The following is a 24,984-nucleotide window of genomic DNA, read 5'->3' as shown; positions in this document are numbered from 1 at the left end:
AGACCCAAAATCTTATCTTGATTTAAACATTAAACCATCCCTGTGTTCTTTTGACGGGGCTCAAGCCGTTGTTTAATCTGAGTGCTTTAAGACCGTAGGTCATTTCTATGCCTGTCGCTACACAGAGAAGACCATATAGGTTTTAACAGTCTGCTGCTAAACCCTGTTGCCAAGTTTGAACATACAAGATGGTAACTACGGAGCTTGTCTATTTCTGCTAGTGGGAAGGAAGTCCAGGTGCAGCAACTCCAATGAAGGTCTAAACGTTCCTCCAGGTAAGCCGTGAATTGCTCAGATAGAAATTTTCCTGTGTGCATAACGGTATTGATCACCATTTCAGCATGAAAGGCAACTCTAGCGACGTGACTAACCGTACTGAAGTATTAAAATTTGAGGTCTGTGATCCGATAGTAGAAATATGCAAAGATTGTAAGGAGCTCTTATGCAAAGATTGTAAGAAGCATTTGATAGCATTCTGCACGATGATATCATAGAATGGAGATACGATTAACAAAAACCTTAGTATTTAACCAGAAAATAAATTCACCAAATTCTCAGAAGAATGTCCAAAGCAAAAAATTACCATGCTAGACAAGAGGGTTTGCCGACCCCCTGAACCCCTATGTTAATGCTCTTTTATATTAGGATCTTGTTCAGAAGAATGGAGTTTGCTTGTATGTTGTGTTGTACGTCAGTTGGGTTAGTATCACGAAGAAAAAGGTAACCTTACACTGCAACCTTCTCACTCTACAACTCCGTACGAAGTATCAAAGAAGTCTCGTCTGGCCTATTTGATTACCCATCCAGGCCAATGGTGCCGTGGAAATTTGAATTTTCCTGAATGAGCAATTTTTATTAGTCTTTTAAAGTCGGTGGATAGTTTGAATATATATTACAGAGAATCTCTAGCGCAAATGCAATTACGGAGGGTGTGGTCATGGGTGTGACCATGGGTGTGGTTTTGGGTGTGGTCTTGGATGTGGCATCTATAGGTTGCATACAGCACAGCCTCCTTTCCTAACTTTTTAGGACGGTACCCCTGATCCATTACCAAAGATTATATTGTCGAAAACATATTGACTGTCTACAAAAACCAGTTCACCTCTTTTTCCATTTATCATATGCATTGAGAAGCTCTTTGTGCTATAAGCACTTTTAATGATTGGTTCAACATACAAGAAGGTGGAATGCTACGCCGGTCACAAACGTCATTCAAAATAGGTCAGGGTTTCGCCATATCTTACATAGGGGCATGGTAAGTCGCCAATTTTATTCCAACTCTCATTAAAATTTTCTTGGTCCATATAGGTTTTTCAGTGCAATTTGTTATATTTGAAAACAGAAAATCTTGTTAGCTGTTGTAAGAGAGGAAAACTCAAAGGACAGTTCAGCAGTGGAATCTTTTACTTACAACACTTACAACGAATTTGCACATAACCAATTCATAAGCTGGTATCAAGTAGGCCTTCGATGAACAAAGGTGTTGAAATAAAGTTACGTGGCAGTTTGGAAATGTGGGTGGCATTATCTTAAGAAGAAAAAGTTGTTCTGAAAAGAGAGCGGCTCTTTCTGCCATTCAACAATGTATCTACAAATGCTCCTTCTAACAGCATTAATATTCAGTGGTATTTAGTCAAACATAGCAATACCTAGATGTTTGTGATTGAAGAGGTGGGGGGGGGGGGTTGCATGATGACAAATAAAAACTATCTTTGTAACCAAAAAAAGAGCTATCGTGAATTTAGTCTATCTTAAAAAATATTTTTTTTCCCCCTGTATTAACGGGCCTGAAGATGAATTTTATTTTCGTAATTATTGTTTTGACGTCACATTGTAAAAAACCTCGAAAAACTGATAAAATCATTTGGGAAAGTGATTCGATAAACTTGCAGCTAAGCTTAGCATTGTTAATGTTTGATTATGATGTTTACTTTCAATTTTCACCAAAAGTTGTTTCCTGGCGCTGGCTAGGGTGTGGTGTAGACAATAGTGGCCCTAGTATTTTCTTTGACTCCTCATTCTTTATTCTAAATCAGTTTGCAAAAATAAAACATTATCAATAGAATTTGCTTTATCTTTTTGTCATAAAATGCAAACAGATTTTTCTGGAACTTTTCTTGCCCTTCATATCACGGTTGGTTCTGAACTCTGCACCAGCATATTTAGAATGCGTTATCTTGCTAAACTTCAGAAGAAGATTCCCGAGAGTACGAAAACGTCTAACAAAGCATGTAAGCTCCGTGTCCTTAGGTAAATCTTTTCGATTGGCGATTGAAGTAATGATTAAATTTACATTTTCATCCGAGAAGGTCTATCCGGAAATTACGGGTTAAAAAATCTTTTGTGATTCGAAACGTTTGGTTAGCTGATTTGAAAATACATCTTGTTTATAATTATGGGTAAATACCTATACTTATTTTTATACTTGTGTTTATACTCTTGAATATAAAGAAATTGGTAAGTACTCAATATTAGTTTTACACAGATAGTGTCAGCTAGATCTGCATATTATTATCTAGTTCTGACGTCATTAAATTATTGCTGCTTAAAATGATTACTATATGAAAGAGTTAAATAACTATAACTAGTTAGAACAAGGTTATTTATTTTGGTATCTTTGGGACTCAAAACTTTCCATTCGATACTTTTTGGGGCTGTTGAATTTTCATTTGATATTTCTTTAAGGGAGCATTGCCCAATGCATAGCCCCACCCCCTTTTGTTAAAAGTTCAAGTTACTTCTTTTGGATGTCATACGACACTCGCTGCTTATTTTGACTCTGGGCTGGCTAGCCTTTATGATAAACCATGCTATTTGCCTGATATTTTATCATTTTTACTTTTTTTCTTCGGAATTCAATAAACTTCGCTGTTAAAAGCACCGTTCCTTGTTTTCGATGAACAGTCATAAATCAAAATATTTTGATCACTGATTCATTCGTAGCACTCATTTAAAACTGATGTAACTGGACAGGAATTTTTCATATTGCAAAGGAATTAGTTTGTTTGGACTGCTGTACTAAATCTAAGTCATAAAACAACTATACAGTCTTGTTTATTAGAAAATAAACATAAGATCAAGAAGAAATTACTCCGTCTTACCCATACTTTAGGAAAGATTACTATCGGTGAGTTCGAATTTCAACAATTTTCTCGAACTTTTCATGATGGGTGTTTGTCACATGCGCGAAAAATGCTTGAAATGCACACACAAAAATGTTGTTATCAGATTATTTTTCTTAAAAAACATGAATCTAGATTTCTTACAGTATTTATGAGTGTTCACAAACAAGTATTTGCAAGCCTATATGTCTCCATAGGAATAAACTGAGAATTTTTTAGAATTTTACCAGCTTTTTTAAAATAAATCTCGTGTGACTCTTTTCTCTCCCACATCAAACAGCAAGTACACAGTAAACAATTTTCACGATAGATGAAAGGGACAGTTTACATCATTATGTTTTGGTCATTGTGAACAGTAATTTTGATTTTTTTTTCTAGACAATGACTAATAAAATAGTTGAAACTGAAATTACTGGAAATAGAACTCTGAAGGCTGAATTATAGTAATGGCATCTCTAAATCGGACTTGATTGAAGGTATCTATGTTAAGCTGTCCCACAGGTAATTCACGTTGTCACGTGCGCAGCAATAGCTGTATGATGTTTATCCATTAACGTCACTTTGTGCAATTTAAGCGAAAGTAGTTTAATGGAAACAAATAGTTTTTGGTCGAAAATAAAATGGATATGACTTTGTCGGGAGCCGTTGAATGTCGTGTAGTCGTATAGTCGGATTAGGGTATAATGTGATCCTCTTAGTGGTAGTACGTGCCTGTTATAATATTTTTACCTTTATCTATGAATCTTGTCACAAAATTAACAGATGTCATATTGAATACAAATACGTTTAAAAGCCCATTGTTCTTAAAATTGCAGTTGTATGAACCCGAAAAGTATGCGGAATCACTACCACATCTTTCTGTCAATAACATCCACCTAGCTTGAGAGATGCCTTTCAAACTGGCTGCACTATTCAAAGTGATAGCCCGATGGTTTGGAATTTTATTAACTTCTCCATTTCTTGATAAGGGGTGTGGCGACGTCTGTAAAGTTTCCTTTGACTTTGTTCCTAGATAGCTGAAAAACTATCCAGGGCAAAGTTTTCTTGATATTGTTGTCTGTCCCTGATTGCTTGGAAAGCCATTCGCAATAAGTACATATGTTTGGTGAACAACTTTGGTTTTAAAAAAACTTTGAAAGGAAATAGTTGCTTCTTTAAAGCCATTTGACGTATTTTCGAGCATTTGATTAAGTAATCGGGAATATCTTAAAAGAAGCCTTTGAAGAAAAAGTTTTGATGGGTAGATTAGTTGCGATTTGATTTGATGACAATCATCCTTAAATTGTGTGCTTTGTTAGCAATGCGGCGATCCTTCGCCAGTGTCTTAGTTCTTTGCATTCAACCTCTGTTTGATTACCATCGAATAAGCAGTGGAAATATTATCTTTACACCCAACGAATCAATTTCAGATGTTATTCACTGAAGAATTTGTCTTATCTACAGCTGGATTAAGTCATTTAGGCTCAATACGGATTATGCTTTAAAAGACTAGCTAGAAAATCAAGCAGGACAGGCGGGCTCTGAATGGTCACAGGCAGGGCATTTCTTAACTCTTGACTGCTTTATTTGAATTGCAGGACTCATATGCTGGCATTATTCTATCGAGATTAAAAGCATTGCAAGAAAAGTATTTTATGGTAAGTTTGAATGTTTTCAAATCGTGAATTTCCCACAAAATAAGGCGCCCTGCTTGAAAATCTCACGAGTATTATGGGCATTTCTAAGCGAATTAATGAAAAATCTTGTTTCAGCGAGAATGGAAATGCTTCCATTTAGCAGATTGCTATTCGCATGATTAAATAAATGGTAACCAGAGTAAAAAAGTGATTTGGCTACTACTTAAATCGTAATCTGTAAATGCAACATCATTCGAATTTTAAAGCTGTAATTATTGCCCAGAAATGCCTTGGGAATTTTAATATCCTTAGCAAGGTTTGAAGAATTCACCGCAAATAATTCCGGTGCATTAGTCCAGGGTGGTTACCATAAATACCACAAATGCCGAGCAACGAGATTCACTGACATTGGCTGATCAACGATGAAGAGGCAAGCAATGCAAACAGCCATTGCCTCAGAATAAATCCTTTATTATGAAAGATGTTATCATCTGCTACACATGTTCAGCAGCAAATGGCACACCGATAAATAAACTAAGCATATTAAAAACAGCAATGCACTACACCAAACGCAACAGTCAATGCATAATGTTTTCATTGCATCTTTTCATTATCTGATGTTTTTAATTTTGTTGCAGATACCCAGACATGATGATGAGAAGAAGAAAATCGACCATTACGCCCCCAAGCTCCAAGGTTGTGTCAAAAAATGTATTAACAAGAAACTGCATTAAGGAATGCCCAAGTGAAAATTACCGCAAGACAATATACAAATCAAAATCATTGCCGTCAGACCTTGAACAGCAAACGAAGCGATCATCCCTGTTCGCTGGTCCGAGATTCAAACTGTTCAATAAAGGCTTGTTAAAAAAGACCATTTCACGTACAAAAAGTGTCAGTTTTCAACCAGAGGTGCTACTGGTGACGGCAGTGGCTGAAGATGACATCGAAGAATGCGAACGGATTCTGCAAAAATGCAACGTTGATGTGAACTATAAGACGGCTTCAGGACAAAGCTTGCTTCACCATGCAGCTCTGTCTGGCAGTTTTAACTGCATCAGACTGCTGATAGAGCACGGGGCAAATGTGAATGCCATCGATTGCACGGGGAAAAGTGTACTGGATGGAGCGGTGAGGAACGGCCATTTTGACTGCGCAGCAGAACTGATTCATAATGGCGCGATGGTCGAAAAACTTGCAGTGGGTGGGGATCATTGGTGAAACGATGCAAATGGAAATAGTGCTGTTCCTATCTCGAAAGTGGCAAAATGCTTAAAAGCGATGGTATCTTCAACACCGTTGTTTCTGTTTTCATTGGCTTGGTTTCAGTGCGGCTTTTATAAAAGGCGTAGAGCGCCAGATGGTACCAAATAGTGCCATAGAGAGAAGACGGGAGAAGAAAATCTGTTTCAAAGTAGATGACAATTTTAGAGAAATGGGAGCTTGTTTGAAAAACTAGTTCACAGTCTCTACTTCTAGACATATATTTTGACTTTATTAGTAAGAATGTAATTAAAAAGATAACCGTTAACGTTGTAGAGCTCTTTAGCATTAGGCAGCTTAAATATCAATTGGAAACCATTAAGCCCCGTTAAAACGCTCTCAACATTGCATTGAACATCGCTCAACCTTTTTACAGTGATGTTCAATGATGTTTAGTGATGTTGAATAGGTGTGTTAAACGCTCTCAGCATCTCCCAACAATACCTTTGACAATCAACCTTGCAACATTTCTAGACACTGCAGAAAACTATTTCATACTTCGACGTTCATGTTTGCATTCATACTAACTGCTCGATCTAAGTTAACTTCAGCAACTTGCAAGTGTAAACTCTCTTTACGTTTTCATACTTTCTTATTATTTCAACTGCTTATATTACATAGATACCTTATCAATTTTGATCAATTTTGAAGCTGAAAACTGAGGTTTCTGTGGAAATGGATAAACTGGCGTTATTCTTTTCTCAAAATTCACTTTCACCTTTTATCTAGTTGGAAAGTAGATAGCAGATAGCAACAATAAAGGAATAAACAGCTTTTTCGAATTAAATTTTCTTTATTTTCTTGAAATGAAAGAAGTTTTCTTGTGTGGTCTTAAGGTGTGTGACAGCTTAGGAGTCATAAGGGAATCGTTTCCTTGACTGCAGTATTTCATGAAGGAGTTGAACTTGAACAGTTGAAAGAACACTTAAAATTCATCTTCTATTTTGGCTTTTAATTCTCGACTCATTCCAGCTTGATTTTGAACGCAGATTTATTGGAAGAATATCGTTTTCCTTAAAATGTAATTAAACAGTATAGTATAGCAACGCCAGTTCAATCGAAAATGTTTAAGGAACAAGTCAAATGGTGTCAAATGGTCGAAAGACGTTTTTCTCGCATATGATGTAACACCAGGGCCCACGCCACAAATTTCGAAAGTGGGGGGGGGGGGGTAACATAGCCTTTTCGAAGGGGACTCAGCTGCGGGGGCAGCCCTTTGTTTACATAAAGAGAAGGACAATAGCCCCTTTTTTAATAAAGCCTCCTAGTTGGTTTGTTAAAAAAGACCCTTGGGGCCAAGGCTAACGAATTAACCTTGAATTAAGTAGCCCAAAATTTGCAATATTTGCTGGTTAGGTTGGCCAGAAGTTCCTTCTGAAATAGAAATGATGGTTCCTGAGTTCTTCGTTATCAAGGTTTGAACCCTTCAAACTTTTATCAAAACACTTATCGACACTTGCGACCACCTTCTATGACTAAAAGTAGATGTTGTGAAAAGCAAAACGGAATTTCCTGTTTTTCTGTTACATCACAAGCTTAAACTCAAGTCATATTTTCAACATTGATAATTTAATTACAATATATACTGAAATATAAGAATGAACATACTATATTTAAATGCAGTTATAAGGATTCAACTTATAAATAGGATGAAGTATGCATATAAACTTTTAAAATGAGTTACGCTCATTTTTATTTTCAGAATGTTATATTATAATACAAGGTAAAGTTTTTACACTATACCAATATCACTAGCAAAATGAAATAAACAAAGTACAAATTTACCAATTAGAGCTGACAAACTTGCCAAATTGATTTTGTGTTATTGGCAACAAAATCGTTTGCTACATGACATCGATTAAAAACATGCTGTATACAAGTTACAGCTAAAATCGGTAGAGAATTTAATCTCTTTTGTGTCATCGTTGAGCGCAAGAATGTTTTAATTCTCCGTGCTAATGGAGAAGAGCGCTCTGGCGTCGTTGACAGAATCCGCTTTCAAAGGGTGATCAGGTCCTGGTCCACCTATAGAATAGCAACATGAAAATCACTACTCGGCGTTATTGGGCATACCCTCTAATTTCAATCGTAATTTTGCTAGGTCAAACCACGCCGTTCAACATATTTCCTTCTTTCATATCTTATTGCAGCTTTGACATTTTCCTTCGCAATAAAATGGGGTCCCGGTGGCGTGGATCCTGAATTCTACATAATGATGCGGCTAATGCCCTTTGCTGAAGCTTTTATTTCGTCAAAGATAACAGTTTAGTTACTTTTTAGTTACTTTAAATTTGCTGGATGCACGCAACAAGACCTGCGCGTAGACTTCCACATCACTTCTTTTCAAAATTTTCTTCTGCTTTCGAAATGGGTTTGCAAAGGTGACCAACCTGAGCGGTCCATCATGAATCCCCAACCTCGACCTTTTCCTACTCACGCACAGGAGCGTAGGGGCAAGATGGCAAATACCTACTTCCTTTTGCAGGCAGTAAAGCATTGTTTGTAGCTCAAACTTTTTGCCCACCTGCAAATATTGGTGTCATTGAGCCCCTGTTTCGTGCAAGGAAGAGGTTTTTGACAACAGACGATATTTTGTGGCAAAGCAGTAGTCTTTATCTAGACGTGCCCAGTATTGCAATGTGCCGGTTAATAGACTTAATTTTATATTCTTGTAGCACATATCTCTATTAAAATACCTCACACCTGTAAATACAGAAAACATTGGCATCTATTAGTATTCGGACTCCAAAAACGCACAATTAGGTACCCTTTTTAATTTCAGGTACTTGGATAACGCATTTCGAAGTTGCTTACGATAACCTCGTATTGATTCATGACTGCAAGCCTCGCTAAGATGCTTGTTAAGATGCAACTAAATTTTCATAGAAATATATATAAGATAGAAATATACCTAAAAAGTATTCATGTTTTTCTTTCTTTCAAACCCGACTATACTATATGACTTTTTCCACTTTCCTTTAGCATTTGAAACCAACAAATATTCTAGCACGTCATGAACCTAAAAAGGCATTTTGACAAGTGTCTTACTCAAAAAACATTTTTCATCCAAATTCTAAGCGCAAAAAGTACTCTGTGCATTCTTATTCTGAATATATATCAGTAACCTACTCCCAGGAACCTTGATGTGACAAATTTTTTTAGAAAACCTTCAATGATGGCCGTCTCAACCATCCTTCAACTTAATTAAATCTGTTTAAATAATTGCTGCCGCTCATTTATTTCGAGTATTTCACCTAATTTTTAGAACGATTAAAGAACATGTGAGGCATTTATTGCTTTGCTTCTGGTTGCAATTTCTTCTTTGGTCTTGCCTTTTTAGCTGTTGATATTATGACAATATGACACATATTCTAAACTATACTATACGCCGATCACATCAATTTTTCCCATGATTTGAATCGGCAGCTTACATAAAAACGTTACCATAGTTTGCCAACTCTAAGCTGATAAAAGGATACAGTGCGGTTACATTGTAGAGGTGAAGATGCAATGCTACGATTAATAATAGGAATTTCTGTTGGACCAAACGTTTTAGGCATAGAAAAAGTGATTTGTAGGAGCCACCATCACAAAATGTTCTGTGTTACCCGAAAAAAGAATGCGAAAAAAGAATAAGATAATGTGAAAAGAGTTTTTGATGAATGTCTATCGCTGCTCAAAGTTTTTTATATACATATCAGCTTTGTCTTCGAAATAATTTTGTCTTTGCAGATAGTGGAAAGGCATTTATAAAGAAGGTTTCACGTGTCAATTAAATCCTGCCTTTCATTTTAAAGGAGTCTTAATAATGCGTACAAACTGTAGAGTCGGCAAGGGACAGTCTGTTTGATTATGCTGCAAAGCATGCCAAAATTACTTTGGGTATATCAGTGGTACAGACATTGCCAGTTAAAACAAATAATTTGCTTTGATGAGATAAACGAACGTAATCAAGGCCGGGGTTAAATGAAATAGCTAAAATCTTGACTCTTTTATGTCGAAGTAAAGAGAGCGACAACTAGAGATTTCCAGGAGGAATAAGCCCATAAAAAAATATCCGAGAGATAAATGGTAAAATTGAGCATCAATCTACCCCTAGTGTATCAATTTAATAACCTAGGGCAAGCTTTCTCGGTAATAATTTGACATTAATGATCTAAAGCTTAAGATAATTAACGATTCAAAACGAAATTCCTCCTAGATGGATGGGAAAAGATGAACCATTCTACGGTAGTTCTATCGCCTTTCAACTGGTTCAAAAAAATTGAATAACTACAGGAATAATTAAAGGGCTAACAGACTTTAATACTCTTGATTTAAAAATTCTAAAAATTTTTTAGCTAAAATCCAAATGAAATTCTAAGAGTCATCTGCGTTTATCTTCTCTCTACTCTAGCAACTCAACGTGAATGAAAAAACTTCAGATCCTTCTTCGAGGAGCAGGTAAAAACGAACTTTTGTTGATTTCACAGGGAATCATTTTGGCTCAAGACCCCAGATGGCACATTTGTAGTAAATGATGACAAGTTGGTGTAAGAGAGAAAAAGCAGCCATGCAAACTGAAATCTGTACGCAAATTATAACCAAAAGCAACTAACGTTGCCATATCGAGACATACTAAAACAATTTTAACACAACTCAATCAATGTCATCTTCGTTTATATCACAATCGTCAAATCCTCTTAGAGCACTGTCAGCTCCGTAATGCAGTTCAGGTTGAGTAAATTTACTGTTTAACTGGTCTTCTTCCGTAGTTTTGTCTTTACCTGAAAGATTGTGGTTTTCTGACCTTACTTGGTTGTCTTGTTCATTGTCACGTGATATATTCTCATATGCAGATTTATCAGCACCCATTTTATGCGAATCTATGCTTGAATTGAATTCAATTTTGTTCTTCACTTCTTTATCTTGAAAATTGATATTCGATTTTTTCATCGCGATTTCGCTAAACAAGGGGGTGATATGTCCATCAATAACTTGCTCCAAGTTGTAACCGCCAGACAACTGCGCTGTATCCTCCTTTTGACAAGGATTTGAATCAATCATCTCCGGTATGGACCGGTGTGCGGAATCCGAGGTGGAATCAACCCGATGCTCATTGAGTGAAGCCGGTTTATCTCCAGAACCGTGATCCTGCTTTCGTGTATATTGCCTCAAATGATCTTTACCTGCAGGGTTTTCCATCGACAAATTGCTATATTCTTTGATACCACTGTCAACAGACAAATGTCTAGTAGGCAATCTACTCTGAGCGGTAGTCTTGTCTTTATTTCCTTCAGTTGCAGTGGCTGAACCAAGAGGAAACGGATAATCGGCCTTTAAATCGTGAGGGGTTTCCCGCATTCGATAAACGAGGACGTAAGCTGAAGGGTCTATCACTCTTTCATCGTCAATTTTCACAACATGATCATCGTCAAAATACCTCCATCCTTGGTAGCAAGCAAATACAGTCAAATAAAAGATGCTTTCAAAGACAAAGTAACGCTCATAACAACAGAAACTACGGCAAAAGCCAAAAAGAAGGCAGTTAAAAAGATCCAGTGCACAAAATTAACGAACAGCTTTGTGTGAATAGCTATTTTTTCATTTGTTATATTGCCAATGAAGAAAATACATCAATGAATTTTGATTCGAAGAAAACTTGTTGAAGAGAAGGGCAATTCAGAGCATCGAGTTGCATAATAATGGATCGATTCACAGGACCCTAAAATGAAGGAAACTTACTAGATATCCAAATATCTGCAAAGAGAAGAATAAAACTGTTGTAGAATTGAAGCCACGCAAAATGAAACTTAGAATTGCCTAAAACATACCGATGTCAGTTTGACCTTGCTGACTAAGACTGCGGACCATGCATGTGTAATGACCGATTCCCATCGACCCTTTGTGACAAATGACTCCAGTCAAATCGTATACAGGAGGTGTTGTCAATAAGCCTCTCGTCTCCTCAGCGATGTATGGGCTCAGGTCCAGACCACTGCAAGACAGATACGTACGCATATTGAATTAGAACTATTGCACGGGGAAATGTAAGAGAAGCAATGTATGATACGAGTATGGTGAAACTTTGCATGCTTGGAAACCAAGGTCTTTCGGTTAGTGTCTGTGCTAACTTATAGCAATAATTCTAATGTCGTAGGTGCTCATATCATGTGCGAAAAAAATTAAAATTCTTCCAATAATTTATCGTTCAAGTAGATAAATAGTTTTTGACTAGATAGTGTTTTTGAACTTTGGAATACAACTCACCCATTACTTAAAATTTTGATGAAACTTGAACGTCGTGAAGCAGTTAAAAGTTCAACGTCTTTGACAACATTGACAAAAGCAAAAGGCAATGCAGGCCAATCAGGATAGAAACGAGATAATTATTAAGGATAAAAAGAGGCTTACCATGCATGCATTCATGAATAATGAGAAGACCGCATGAAGAGACGTTCACAAAGGAAGCAAAGATGTTTACGAAACTTACCAAATAGGATAGCTGATTCCTTTGGTGACTTTTTGCCCGTACGACGCAAACGTGAATCGCTTGAAATGTACTAGAAGAATCGGCGGTGGGTAGCTTAACGCCATTTCCTTCTTGACGGCCTGAATAGACTTGCACTTGGGGCATTTCCTAAGATACAAAAAACAAAATGCTTAAAAAAGGCAAAAGCCAGGTTTGAACCTCATTTTCTACTTCATCCTAGAATCATTTTCTATAGCTATCCTAAATACAGGGGAATATATGATCCACACATCGATGGTGTTATTATAGTAAATGGAAATCAAGAGTATACAACAGAGTCTGACAAAGCAACAACAGCAGTGGTGTCTGTATCAGAAGCGAGGAAAAAGTATTCTTACAGGAAGAACAAAAAACAATGCTCAGAAAGAAACTTGAAATTATTCACCTTCAGTTGCAAGAGAAAACTGTGGTACAAGAGCTTGGCATTAAACCTGGCATTGTTAACAAAGACATTTTACAAAACCAAGGAGGGATCAAGGTAAGTGCAAATAGGAAATATTCGGAAGTAAGACATTAGACAACACGTTTTTTCGTTTAAAAATGCCGGGAATTCTATTGGAAGCAAATCATAACAAACTAGCCTAGAAAAGGCAGCTGAATGGCACTTACCATCCATCTTTTTCATGAAGTCTTTCAGGCTCCAAAAACATTGAGAAGCAGTCCTCGACGGAACATTTATCAGAATCAACGGTTTCATCATCTTGGAGGCTACTCTGACGACGTCTGAATGAAGCATACAAGTCTTTGGTGTCTTTCTCTTTAATATGATTATTTTGCCATTCAATTGCAAAATAGGCAGCAGATAAAACGGTGTCTGCTTTGAAATCGTCACTGGACAGCACAACTGGTTCCTGATCTTGTTTCATGAAAGCTTTAATTATGAACTCGTCACTTGTACTGAAGTTGCAAGCACCCTCAAGCTTCGAGTGGCGCTTCTTCTCATCCTTTCCGCCTTCCTTTGATTTCTGAGTGTTCTCTACAGTTTTTGCTCCTGTGTTCAACGCTCCATCACATTTATGACTCTGTTTCCTTTCTTCAGGTTCGACGTCTGATGGAACTGAGGCTTGTTTTTGACATGCTTCTGAGTCGATGTTCAACGGTCGATTCTTCTCGTCAGACTCCCCAGCATCCCCTTCATCACTATCTTTATCGACAGTAGAAACGGAAAAGCGGGCATATTGTAATGCCATTGCTGACAACGTGTCATATGAAAGCTTCTGCTTTCGCAAAGTTACGAAAAAAGGAAGACCAATCGAGTCCCTCATACCTTTGCGACAATCGCGTCGGTGCAAGGCCCAGTGTTTACTTTGGCAATCCTGACTACAATATGCAATATACAAACAGCGAGCGCACCGTTTCAGTTTAACCTCTAAATCGTTCTGGGACTTGCTACAACTAGCACATTTTCCGGTTTTTGTTGTATTAATGACATTCTGTCTAAATGGTAAAGAGACAGTATCAGCCTCTTTTTCATCTTTTGTTTCACAAACAATGACCTGCCTTGAATTTCTTATTGCTGTAACTGGTGCGTTTTCGTCTACGGTGACACTACAGGATCCGCGGGAATCCTGAAAAACCCGCATGCAATTTGCAGGAATAGAGACAACCCTTTCAAGAATGGTCAAAAAATGCCAAACCTGTGCATGAGAGGATGACACTTGCAGACGAATCCTTTCAGGTTGTCGGGTTGGATCTCTAAAGAACATGATTACATGGAAATACTGTTTTGACATGGCGATTGGAAGGGAAATTTGCCCACAGGCTTCATAGGTTGTGGATACCTGCAAGATGAAGAAAATTCATGGAACTGAATAAGAAATAAAGAAGTAAAGAATCTTAAATGAGCATTTTCGTTCTAAAACACAAACCACAATAGTCAGATGCAATGAGTGTTTTTCTAGATTAATATCTTTGAGCATCAAGACCTGTCTCTTCAACTGTCAATATTTTACAAAAATGCACCAAAATGCATCTGCCGTCTGCCATTCACCTCGAATTGCGATATAATCTACGTCATAAACACACCTTGCGACAGGCTTGGCATGTAAGTTTTGAAACCATCTGTCCATGGAACATTTTCACTATGACTGAGTTATTCCTTCTGAAATGATCTTCCCAAGCAGTGTCTGCTTTCTCATTTATGGCTGGGCCATCTTCATCTTTGCTGGCACTCTCGTTGCTTCTCTCTGGCCTACTGCCCTGGTTCATGTCCTAAATTGAATTTTAAAACAATTTCAGAAGCTACAAAAAGCCCTTCTCTGAATTCCTGTATTTTTCCTGCTTCATTGAGTACTTTTCGCAACAAGCTTATCAAAAGAAAACTGATAAAAAATTTTTCGATTAAAATAAATCATTTCGCTCTTTTTCATAAAAACCAGTAAATCTAAGTTCAGGCTGATTGTTCTCAATTTTTTCGAAAATCTGAGGCTGGATTATTCTTAATTTGCTCTTAAATTAACAGGGTGTAAGCAGTGCAATTGCTAGCTTTTTCGCTCAAGGGAGGTATTCAGGCCTCATTTGTCAACAAAGTGAACGAGACAGCCTTCATTTGCCGACAAGTTTGAATATTCACCGAAAAAGCACCCACATATGGCTAAGTATTCTCGTTGTTTAGATGAAACTTGTTAAAATTGCATTTTACAGTAGCTCAGGCTCAGCTTGTTCTTAATTGGTTCTTAACTTTTGACCAATTTTGAGGCTCGTGTTCTTATAAAATTGTTCTTATAAAAAGAAAGAGTGCAGATGACAGATATCTATAGAGCACTGAAAACAATATCTGAATACCTCATGTAGATTGTCAAGAAGAGTGGCAAAAAACTCCTGGGCATCACATTGTTGGAATCCCATGAACAGACTGCACCTTTTACCCATGATGTGCTGTGTAAGAAAAACACTACACTCGTAAGCATTGCGGCATTTACTCAAGACATTTGAGTGGCTGTCAAATCAGGTTTAAAAAGATACATCTACAGAACATTTGCTTCAATTTACAGGAAGCCATGCTCTCGATTTTAGTTGTACTTGTGGATACTAACTGAATTCAAATAGACAAAGACAATCTAGCCAGCTTGCATAAAATTAGTGGCGACGACGAGTGCAAAATTATGAAAAACATCTCAGCCTCTAAGAAACCAGTTTAAAGTTAAAACACAAGAATGAACGAAAATTTTCGAAACGTACAACTTTTTAGGATGTTTAGGTCCCCATGGGTAAATTATGTTAAATGTATAAAAAGGGAGCATAAATATAAATAAATCGGTAATTTCGAGGCTGAGACGCCGCCTTGCAGTGTCCTGTCATTTTTAAGTGTACTCAACTTTTTACATATTTCAGACGTAAAAAGGGATGTCTCAGATTAGGGTAACATAACTCTGAAGCATAATAGTAAAATTTGATTTTATTTCGGCATATACTTTCATTTTAGCAAAAACAACATGATTAATTACTATCAACTGATATCCATATTTGCTTCTCAGGGTTTCTAGTTTACAAATAGCAGCCATCAAAATGTTTTCCTTTTCTTACAAAAATGGCCACCAAAACCTTTCGCTTGAATAATGTCATAGCGTTATTACATTGCACAATATTTTACGTATTCTGAAATTAACTGCTTGTAGCAAATGGATTTTAAAACATATATTTCTGTTAGAATGGTTGCCCTGCTACCTTATCATTGGTCAAGTATGTCCTTAACCTTTTTCTATCAGATCGGACATTAGTGCGCATTTACAATAAAATCAAGTAGATTCACCTTCAGTGCTTGTGGTCGCACAACAGTCTTTCTTTCACAACACCATAAGGCCTTGATCACTTCAGCAAATGCTTTAGCAACATTGCCACCAGAGCCCATTGGATTCTGCGTGTTCAAGGAATTCAAGAAATGATCATCTAAAACAGAAATGGCTAAAATCAGAGATGAATAAACAGCATGAAAGAGCAGAGCAAACAACTCATATGGGTCAAAAAGTCATCTTTTTCATTTCTGTCAGACAGTGATAACAGTAAGGCTATGAGCCTGGACTACCTCAGGCATTAAATGAATTACATCAAACACCTTAGGTTGGACTTATTCATTGATAGTTGTAAATTAATTCAAACCGAATGCATTTAAGACAAAACAGCAAGAAACAGGTCCATTATGTCAATAATAGGTCCATTATGATGCAAAAACCTTCGATATTTTACCAGAGCTACTTTGAAAGGGTTATTGCCCACAAAAATGGAAGATATTTTGATTTGCACATCAAACATGAATTAAATGCATTTTCAGCACACTGAACTTCAAGAGTGAAAGGACTGGATACTAGCCCAAGTGAAAACATAAATTAATTTGCACAGGAAAAGATAGTATAATTAAAGGGCACAAGCGTGGATAGAAAGTATAACTCAAGGGCACAGGCGTTCTTGCCCTTGTCAGAATGCAAAAGCTGTGCCATTAAACAAAATATGAGCAAGCATATTCCATGATAACTTACCAGCAAAATACTCCCGTATCTCTGGGATATTAGCAAGAACTTGGATAACTACATTCATGTAGCAGTTATTAGCATAATTTTCAAGGCCTGTTAGGCCAGCAGTTACAGTTTTGTTTAGATTTTTCTGAATGTTAATTTCTTTTGTTGTAGAACTAGCTTGTGGCTCACAAACTGCAGTTGTTTCTTTATCCACTTTGGTCTCTTGGTCCCCACTCTTCTTTGAGAATGGAGTTGATTTTCCCCCTAAAAGCATCATGTTTTCTGGGGAACCAAATTGTCTTCCTATACTGTCCTTTGATTTTCCTGCCATTGGCCTGTTCTTCAATGGTAGCTCATCTGCAAGCGCATCTTTTGTATCTTGTATTTTCCTACTTTCATAACATTCATTCTTATTATTGCTGATTTCACACAATTTGTTAACAGATTGTTGGTTGTCAGCATCACAAGCCTTTTTCCTGTCTGTCGAAATGAAATGATAAATTTAAAAGGCTTCCAATATAGGCAAACATTAAAGACCAAATTTTCAGGCCAACATGAACATTTCAGGCCAAGTATGCCCAATCCTAAGGCCCTATTGATGCAAAAGAGAGGGGGGGATTTAAACCAATTATGTAATTAAATGGTCTAACTAAATCTTCAAAAAATGGGTAAAAATGTTTTGGGAATGTTTATAATTGGTTGGCATAGACAATACCTGTTACAGCCTTCCTAGATTCAAGTGATACCCAGTGACCTGGAATTGCTTTCATTAGCTTCAATTCAATGCGTGTCTTAGAAACAGAAAACGAGCATTTTTCTGGAACGATTCTTGCACTGAAAAGAATTCAAAAGATAATATATCAGTTAAGGAACCACAGTTTTTTGAAGAAGTACAATATTACATAAACTTTAGGGGAAACTTGTCAAATTACAGAGTTCTCTACATACACAGAAAAACACTAAATTTACAGCAATTAATTTTTGTAAAAGGCTTTAGGATATTCTGTTTAAGAAAGCCAGCTTTAGAATTTGTTTCAATTTACTTTTCTGAGATGATCTAAAGTTGACCAACTATCATATCTGATAACTGACATACATAATGAAATCTTGTTATCTTCATCAATACTTTAATAAAAGCTTACAAAAAGACAAATTTTGATAAGCAACTTGGATATTAGGATGAAAGCCACTAAAAAATTGCCAAATTGGAAATAGAATATTGGTACCTCCAGCCCATAGATCAATGCCAATTTTTAGGGTCAATAGTGAACACTCTCTGCACAGTGCCATAAAATTTATAACAATGTACTTTCAATGTACTTGGCATGTACTATGTGCTAAACAGTCCTGACTAAGTGACAAGAGTAGCATACAACAACCTTGCATATCAAAATCTAAGATTGTGCTTACTGAATTCAGTAAAAACGGCAAAAGAAGAAGAAGAAGAAGAAGAAGAAAAAGAAGAAGAAGAAGAAGAAGAAGAAAAATAAGAAGAAGAAGAAGAACAAATCCGTGGGTCAATGGTACAAGTCAGTAAAATGACCAAACTTTCACTTATAGTGAGATGAGTCCTGGGCTCTCTATCATCTCTGTCATAGAACTCAGTGTGGGTCTTTGTTCCACACTCTTAATTATTTAGTCAGCAAGAACAATTCAAACTAATGGTTAATACTAAAAGTCTCATTAGTTTTAATCAGTTTTTGCTGACAAAGCAATTCAAATTAGATCCTTTTACACACACTTTGTTTGTGTTACACACACAATTACACACACAAATTTTCAAGCAACATTTGGTATAACTAAAGCCGGAGTCAACTGTCCTGCCCTGTGTTGATCATCAAATGTCTGTCATATAAAAACTCTGTAGCCCTGCAAACCTCAAACTTGTTTTGTCTGTTATCAACTTGTGCAAGATTACTTTCACAGCCAGACAAAAGATGCTTAGATGGAACAAAATAATGCATCGTGAGATTTCTGAATTTCAAAAATGGCTACATAGCCATGTCAGAACAATTTTAGAATCTATGTCAGAAAACCATTGCATTCAATACAACTAGATAGCCTTGATAAATTGTGGCAGGAAATAATTAGAAAACAATGTGCCCATTCTTTGTGAGCTTGCAAGAGGATAGAACTAAACTTCTTCCATATCAGAAGTCTTTGCAAACTAAAATGCCTTGAACTAAGAGAAAATTATTCCTTGAATTTTATTATTCATGTTAATCAGACTAGAAGTAATTTAACCATTTTGCATTCATTAAAACATAATGACAACACTTCTTTTCATGATAAACAAAAATCACATGAAAACTTTAACAGTAATCATTTATCTGAAACAGTAATCATTAAAAAGTAAATGTGAAGCATTATTCTTTTCATAAACAACTTTTGATTATGGGGATGACAGAAACACACAAGAAACTTTAAGTAGAAACACATGAGAAAAGGAAGTCCTTTCCCATGGCAAATACTTATAATGTTCATTGCATAAAAGAAATATATATTTTGGTTTTTGAATTAATGGCATTGTTGACAAAGATTTTCCATTTTGTTTCAAAAAGCTCAAATTGCAAAAGGGATTAAAATGGCCTCCTTCAAAGTAATAATCAAGCCCCTTATTATTCAACGGCACTTGATTTATCTCTTTCAATTCTAGATTGATTCCAACAAGACAATTTGGCTTCAAGACATTAATGTTGCTCCTTCTTCTAGCCCTAGAGAAAATTGGTTTTTATTTTGATGTGTTTTACCAGTCTTGTCCACCGTAATGGGTCAAGGTAATCATTTAGAAGAGCTGTTGTGACGACACTTGAAAGCAATCAAACATGCTTTCAAGTGTCGTCACAAATGACCATAGTATGGGCTAGTATAGTCTAGTAAATTTCATTCCTACATCTAAGGCTGCGGAAACCATTATTATACAACAATTTGCAATCATTTTCTAGCCCGTTGTTTGAGAAAACTAAGTCGCATTTTTTATCATGGACCTGCATTAGCATGCACATGTTTCTAAAATAACATTTTCGAATGATAAAATAAGCTGCATTTTTAAACAAAAGGCTTCCAGTTTAGATTTGAGCCTCATTTATTCTGATCTACACTCCTAAATTTGGTGTCTTATGCAAAAAAAGCAAAGGAGTCACAAAGGATCTTGTCATATTCCTGAAATTGGGCAACGCTATTTAAGCCCACAACAAAAAGCGTGCGAAATACCTTATCATCAGGCATCCATCATTCAAAGGAGCTACAGTTTTTATGTAAAAGACTTTGCCGAAGGCCCATGCTAGAAAGTTCCCTTTCTGTGTGCTATTTGTTTTACACTAGTGATATCAGGATCCAGTTCCTACTGCAAGCTGGGTTAAAAATAACGGGAGCACAATGCAATGCAAAACAACCCTCCACATAGGGGCTTACACAATATGGCATATTTTCCTGACTAGAATGTCCTGTTCTGCCACAAATTAAGCAATGTTGTATTGTTTTCATATGAAAACGGAAAAACTTGGAAAGCGGCAGGTTGTGACAAAGGCATGAAATTTTTAAGGGTAACACTTGGAAACAAACCGCTCTGGATCCAAAGAGAGGGAAATCTGCAATAGTATTGTTCTGAAACATTTTGTGCCATTATCAAATTGTGCCGTTTTCAAATTTTGCTGTTTTCAAAACTGTTTTCATATCCCTTCAGATGAGACACAACTGAAAGTTGGGGCCAAAATATTAACATTTTTCAAGGGTTTCATGAAGACTGCCACAATCATTGGTGGTAAGAGGGATTGCTGGGAACTGCATCTGAAATATTTTCAGTATCAAATTTAGTAAAGATCCCTGGCAATAGTCTTAAGCTTTTCTTTATTGTTATGCCGCCAGAGATATCTATTATTAAAGTTGTGTGACATTGAAGAAATGACTTAAGAATGGGGGTTTTTAAGGCTCCATAAACTATCTAATTAAACCTTTTGAAGAAATAAGACAAACACCAGTAGCACCCCATCACAGACCTGAAAGAGTCTAGGGGTGCGACATGCCAAAATTGTGATAACTTATTCCAGGAAGGCCTGAATTATGTCATTGATGACTTCATTGTACAGAAATCTGTATATTTGTAAAAATTTAATAATAGCAATTAAGTTTGATCAAATCATGAACAGCCTTCATTGAACTTAATTGACAAAATCTGTTTGGCCCCCAGGATGATCGATTAATTAAACAGAAGAAATTAATCAAATCTAGACACCAGTTATGACTCTGGAAACATTTCAAAAGGCAAAACTGAAATAAATAAAACAAATACCTTGTGTGAATAGAATATGAGAATGCTGTAGGCTTGCAACCATCGATTTTGGGTCCATGAATTTTGTAGAATTGCTCATTTCTAAAATTAACAAAAAATTGATAGAATCTGTTCAATTTGAGGTTGGCATAGCACATGAAATTTGAAATTATAATGACAACTGATTTCTAAACATGAAAACAAGGAGAAGTTGATCTTGTTGTTAGATAACATAACATAGATTATGCAAAAAACAGTGACAACTAATACTAATGAAGATGGAAAAAATAACTTAGATCATTATTATTCAGAGATGAATTTCAACTTAATTTGTAATGTTTGAATAAAGCTTTTGACAGTGAGATGTAAGTTCCAAGTTAAGTTTAAATAAATAGATTTAAATTAAATCTTTTTTTCTACTAAAATACCTATTCAGATTGTTTCCATGTGGTATGTTAGAAAACCTGCAGTGCAAAAATTTGTCTCAAAATTTTTCATTGATACAATTTTTGCATATTCTTTAAACTAGACTGAGATAAAACAAAGAAAACAAGAACAAACAAAATGGGTACCTTGTTTGAAAGTAAATTCCCAAAAATTCCTCTTCAAAATTAACTTTGCAATGAGTTACATCTTTCACATAGACATGAACCTCTATCACATCATTTCCCTAAAAGTGCAAATGAAAAAATAAAAATAACAAGAATCACAGGCAAATAAATTCTGTAAATTTAATATGTTTATTTTTGCCACAAAATATATCTTTGTTTAAATTTTTAGCCATAATTAGATCTGTCTAAGGTGACCATTTTTCAACTGATGATCGAATTTAGCAAACTACATGACATGAAAATGGAAAAATAGCTCTGCTATTCATATAATAACAATAAAAGAAAAAGCACAAATGGGTGAAATAACAGACGGTAAATATATAATGATATAATTGATATACGGACGGAAGCAGTGGAGTTGTCTTGTTCATCAACGAGCTAACTACAACTTAATAAAATCAAACTTGCCTTTGAAAACCAATCATTTTTCATAAAATTCAAGGGCCAATGTTCAGCTGCTGTGAAGAAAAGGATCGAAAATTATCAAAAAATCAAGACATACATTTAGGCCTGATGCGTGACGCAGGATATCAAATCTGCAACATACTCCCAATTGCAAACACCTTTTCTAGGGTTAATACACTCATTCCCCTCATTTTAAAAAGGTGATTAAAATCGAACTTGCGGGATGAAGCAAATACATGCAGAAATGCACTTTGTGCACTGCGATGTGCACTTTTTGTTTGAGAAAAATTTAATCTCTTGCTTAGCCACAAGATATAAATCCTTTTAGGAACTGTAATGCATATGGCAGTTTTTGTAACAAAAGAAAGTTAAAGCAGCGCTCTGGTGAAGTTTACACCCACCATTTCCTTACCTTCAACGTTCTCCATCACGATCACGTTCCTATTGCAAAACGCAAGAGTAATGTCCCACCATTACATTTTTGATTTCTGTTCATTTCTGTGTGACGTCACTAACATTTGCGCATGCTCATATTGATCTTATCCCGTGATTCTTGGAAAACTACGGGAACCATTTCCAATTTCATTCACTTGCTAAAGCAACACCGTTCAGCCAGGGACATTCCTATCCCCTTGGACTGATTTTATCGGGTTTGCTCATTTGACATTAGTTGCTCGTCAATTTAGAACGACCTATTACAATTTGTGTCATCTACCACAAACGTTGCTTAAAGTTGAAAAAGCCGTGAAAATAAATACGCTTGATCAGTCTGCAACTAGTAATTTCTGTGATGCAATATCAAATATTTTCATGTTAGTTATTATTAGCATCTTTACAGTTGTAATTCCAATATGTGAAAACCCTCATATTATGGCTAATTCATTCCATGGATTATAAAGAAGTCATCATTAAGTAGAAAATATTTGGGAGCTGAAGGGAACTTGCAAATCATTGAAAAAATTGAAACCCCACGCAAGAAATATTGGAAAATACGTAACCGAATATCAAATGTTCAAGAGCATTTGATCCAACAAAAAACCTAGAAAATAAAAAGGCGTATCCAATGATTCATAACAGAGGCGTTGCCGGCCCGAAGACTTGGGGGTAAAAAAACAAAAGTTTTTGGGCAGAGTTGCTGAGAAAAGATTGACTATGACCACGCCTCTCAGACAACTGGAAAAAATTGGAAAAAGTTAAACTCTTTATACATATATACCACTTATACTGGAATGAAGAGGTCTGTGGGCACATTTCTAGTGTTGGCTTTTTGCGATAACATTATTAAGATAGGTTATGGCCATTGAAAAGTTTAAATGATATTTCTTTATCACTGCAAACAACTTTCACCCTAGCTACAACTCTCGTTTGAAATCGCAATCCAAAGTTGCCTACGCCGTAGGAAGTTATGATGTATATGGAAAATTTGCTTCTATTCAATTGTTATCAAAAGTCATACCTGCTTCTTACTTTGGGGGTCGGTGAGAAATGACAATTTTTTATAATTAAATGGCGATGTTGTAACTAGTTTGTGGACCTCTGCTCTAATGAAATATCCATTCCTACTTTCATTAACATCAATCTATGCATTTTTGCAAGATGGTGAAAATAAATAAACCAGAAAAGCTTTGGCAGCATCGCTCAGGACTACTCTGATCATTCAAGCATTCAAAGAAAATAAAAGGAAAGGAAATAAACAAAATTAAAAAAAACCAAAAAGGGGCTTGTTTGGAAAAATTGTGTTGTATCGTACAAACTGTTACCTTTTATAACAGGGAATATACACCAATCGCATAAAAGCAACTTCTAGGATTGCATAAGTTAGATCATTCAATACAGAAAGAATCAAATCTGTACGCAGAAAATTTTCGGCATGGAGCGATAGGTTTTCCCTAAGCAACTTGTTCTGATAACGCCCTTTAGAGTACCACAAATGAATCATCAGACTTGATTGGTGCCTAAATATCGATGTTAGATTTATCTGATTTAAGTTTATTCGAAGCTGTTGAAAAATTAAGTGTTATTCAAAATACATAAATTATCAATAGAAGGAAACATTAGGTTTTGTAGATGGTTAACCTGCTCCCTTCTTGAAAATAATACTTTTTGGGTACATGCAAAAAGTCTGTAGGGTTGTGTAGCCTCCATCCAACCCATCAGAGAGTTTTATTCTTTTTGAAGTTATGAACTCAGTCTCACTTACTTACAGTTACTAATCTTGTATCTAGATATAGTTTAGTATATATCTGAATTTTTCTTTGTCTTACATCCTATTTCAACAAGATGTCACTCGATAGATAGACATAACTATCAATGGAGACAAATGCCCCTGATTTTTGAGGAACTTGACCCCCCAGCTGTCGTAATTTAAAAAGGCTTGCGTTGTAATATCAAGCTTTGAATTAAGATATCTAGATTGATGGCTCATATGACACTTCATTTTTACAATGCACCATTGAAGCGCAATGGGCAAAGATTATGTATCTAGATATTGTCCTGAATCTTGAAAATTAATTAATCTTGTTTTGAGAAAGTTTGCCTGCATATGCCACACTCGGTATAAAGATCATCGATTATAAAAGGGGTCCCTGTGTGATTACGAGATTCTCCTTTGTTTTGGGAATTTAGAAATGGGCTTTCTTCATCTTAGTCGGGCAAAGCTCCCTAGCCCTCCTTTGTTCTCAGGCCTTGGGTCTTGCCAGATGCTTTCACTTTGGCTCTTTGCTTTCTGTTAA

The 24,984-nt window shown here is 36.1% G+C and overlaps 2 protein-coding genes across 6 annotated transcripts; one reads left to right on the top strand and one right to left on the bottom strand.

Annotated features, from left to right (window-relative positions):
- The first annotated feature begins 76 nt into the window (after window positions 1–76).
- Window positions 77–5,959, top strand: LOC135686748 (uncharacterized). 4 transcript variants are annotated; one of them, XM_089108966.1, is made up of 5 exons: window positions 77–275; window positions 3,501–3,623; window positions 3,938–4,053; window positions 4,700–4,759; window positions 5,377–5,959. In XM_089108966.1, exon 5 carries the CDS (start codon window positions 5,387–5,389, stop codon window positions 5,957–5,959), a length of 573 nt encoding a protein of 190 aa, XP_088965092.1. In that variant the 5' UTR covers window positions 77–275; window positions 3,501–3,623; window positions 3,938–4,053; window positions 4,700–4,759; window positions 5,377–5,386. The 4 variants fall into 4 exon arrangements, with proteins under 4 accessions (XP_088965092.1, XP_088965093.1, XP_088965091.1 ...); XM_089108967.1 differs by lacking the exon at window positions 3,938–4,053 and having other exon boundaries at window positions 3,501–3,598; XM_089108965.1 differs by lacking the exon at window positions 3,938–4,053.
- Window positions 5,376–22,772, bottom strand: LOC135686745 (ubiquitin carboxyl-terminal hydrolase 19). 2 transcript variants are annotated; one of them, XM_065203050.1, is made up of 13 exons: window positions 22,665–22,772; window positions 22,256–22,305; window positions 21,809–21,906; window positions 21,258–21,338; window positions 17,682–17,800; window positions 16,988–17,446; window positions 16,264–16,400; window positions 15,297–15,389; window positions 14,538–14,723; window positions 13,122–14,293; window positions 12,474–12,620; window positions 11,815–11,978; window positions 5,376–11,430 (listed from the first exon to the last, which is right to left on the bottom strand). In XM_065203050.1, exons 1-13 carry the CDS (start codon window positions 22,678–22,680, stop codon window positions 10,640–10,642), a joined length of 3,513 nt encoding a protein of 1,170 aa, XP_065059122.1. In that variant the 5' UTR covers window positions 22,681–22,772; the 3' UTR covers window positions 5,376–10,639. The 2 variants fall into 2 exon arrangements, with proteins under 2 accessions (XP_065059122.1, XP_065059123.1); XM_065203051.1 differs by having other exon boundaries at window positions 22,256–22,302; window positions 22,665–22,751.
- Window positions 22,773–24,984: the final 2,212 nt, after the last annotated feature.

Source organism: Rhopilema esculentum, chromosome 6, assembly GCF_057945365.1.
Source record: "Rhopilema esculentum isolate cy_ngs chromosome 6, ASM5794536v1, whole genome shotgun sequence".
NCBI lineage: Eukaryota > Metazoa > Cnidaria > Scyphozoa > Rhizostomeae > Rhizostomatidae > Rhopilema > Rhopilema esculentum.
Note: the sequence above shows the minus strand (reverse complement) of the source record. Positions and strands in the feature narration are given on the sequence as shown.

Bases quoted from the DNA above. Each gene is read 5' to 3' on its own strand.
- LOC135686748 (XM_089108967.1), top strand. From the start codon at position 5,387: ATGATGATGAGAAGAAGAAAATCGACCATTACGCCCCCAAGCTCCAAG.
- LOC135686745 (XM_065203050.1), bottom strand. The intron at 16,401-16,987 runs GTAAGTTATCAT...TTTCTGTTTTAG, and splicing joins GATACGGGAGTATTTTGCTG to ATGATCATTTCTTGAATTCC. The intron at 12,621-13,121 runs GTAAGTGCCATT...TTTGTATCTTAG, and splicing joins CTTCATGAAAAAGATGGATG to GAAATGCCCCAAGTGCAAGT.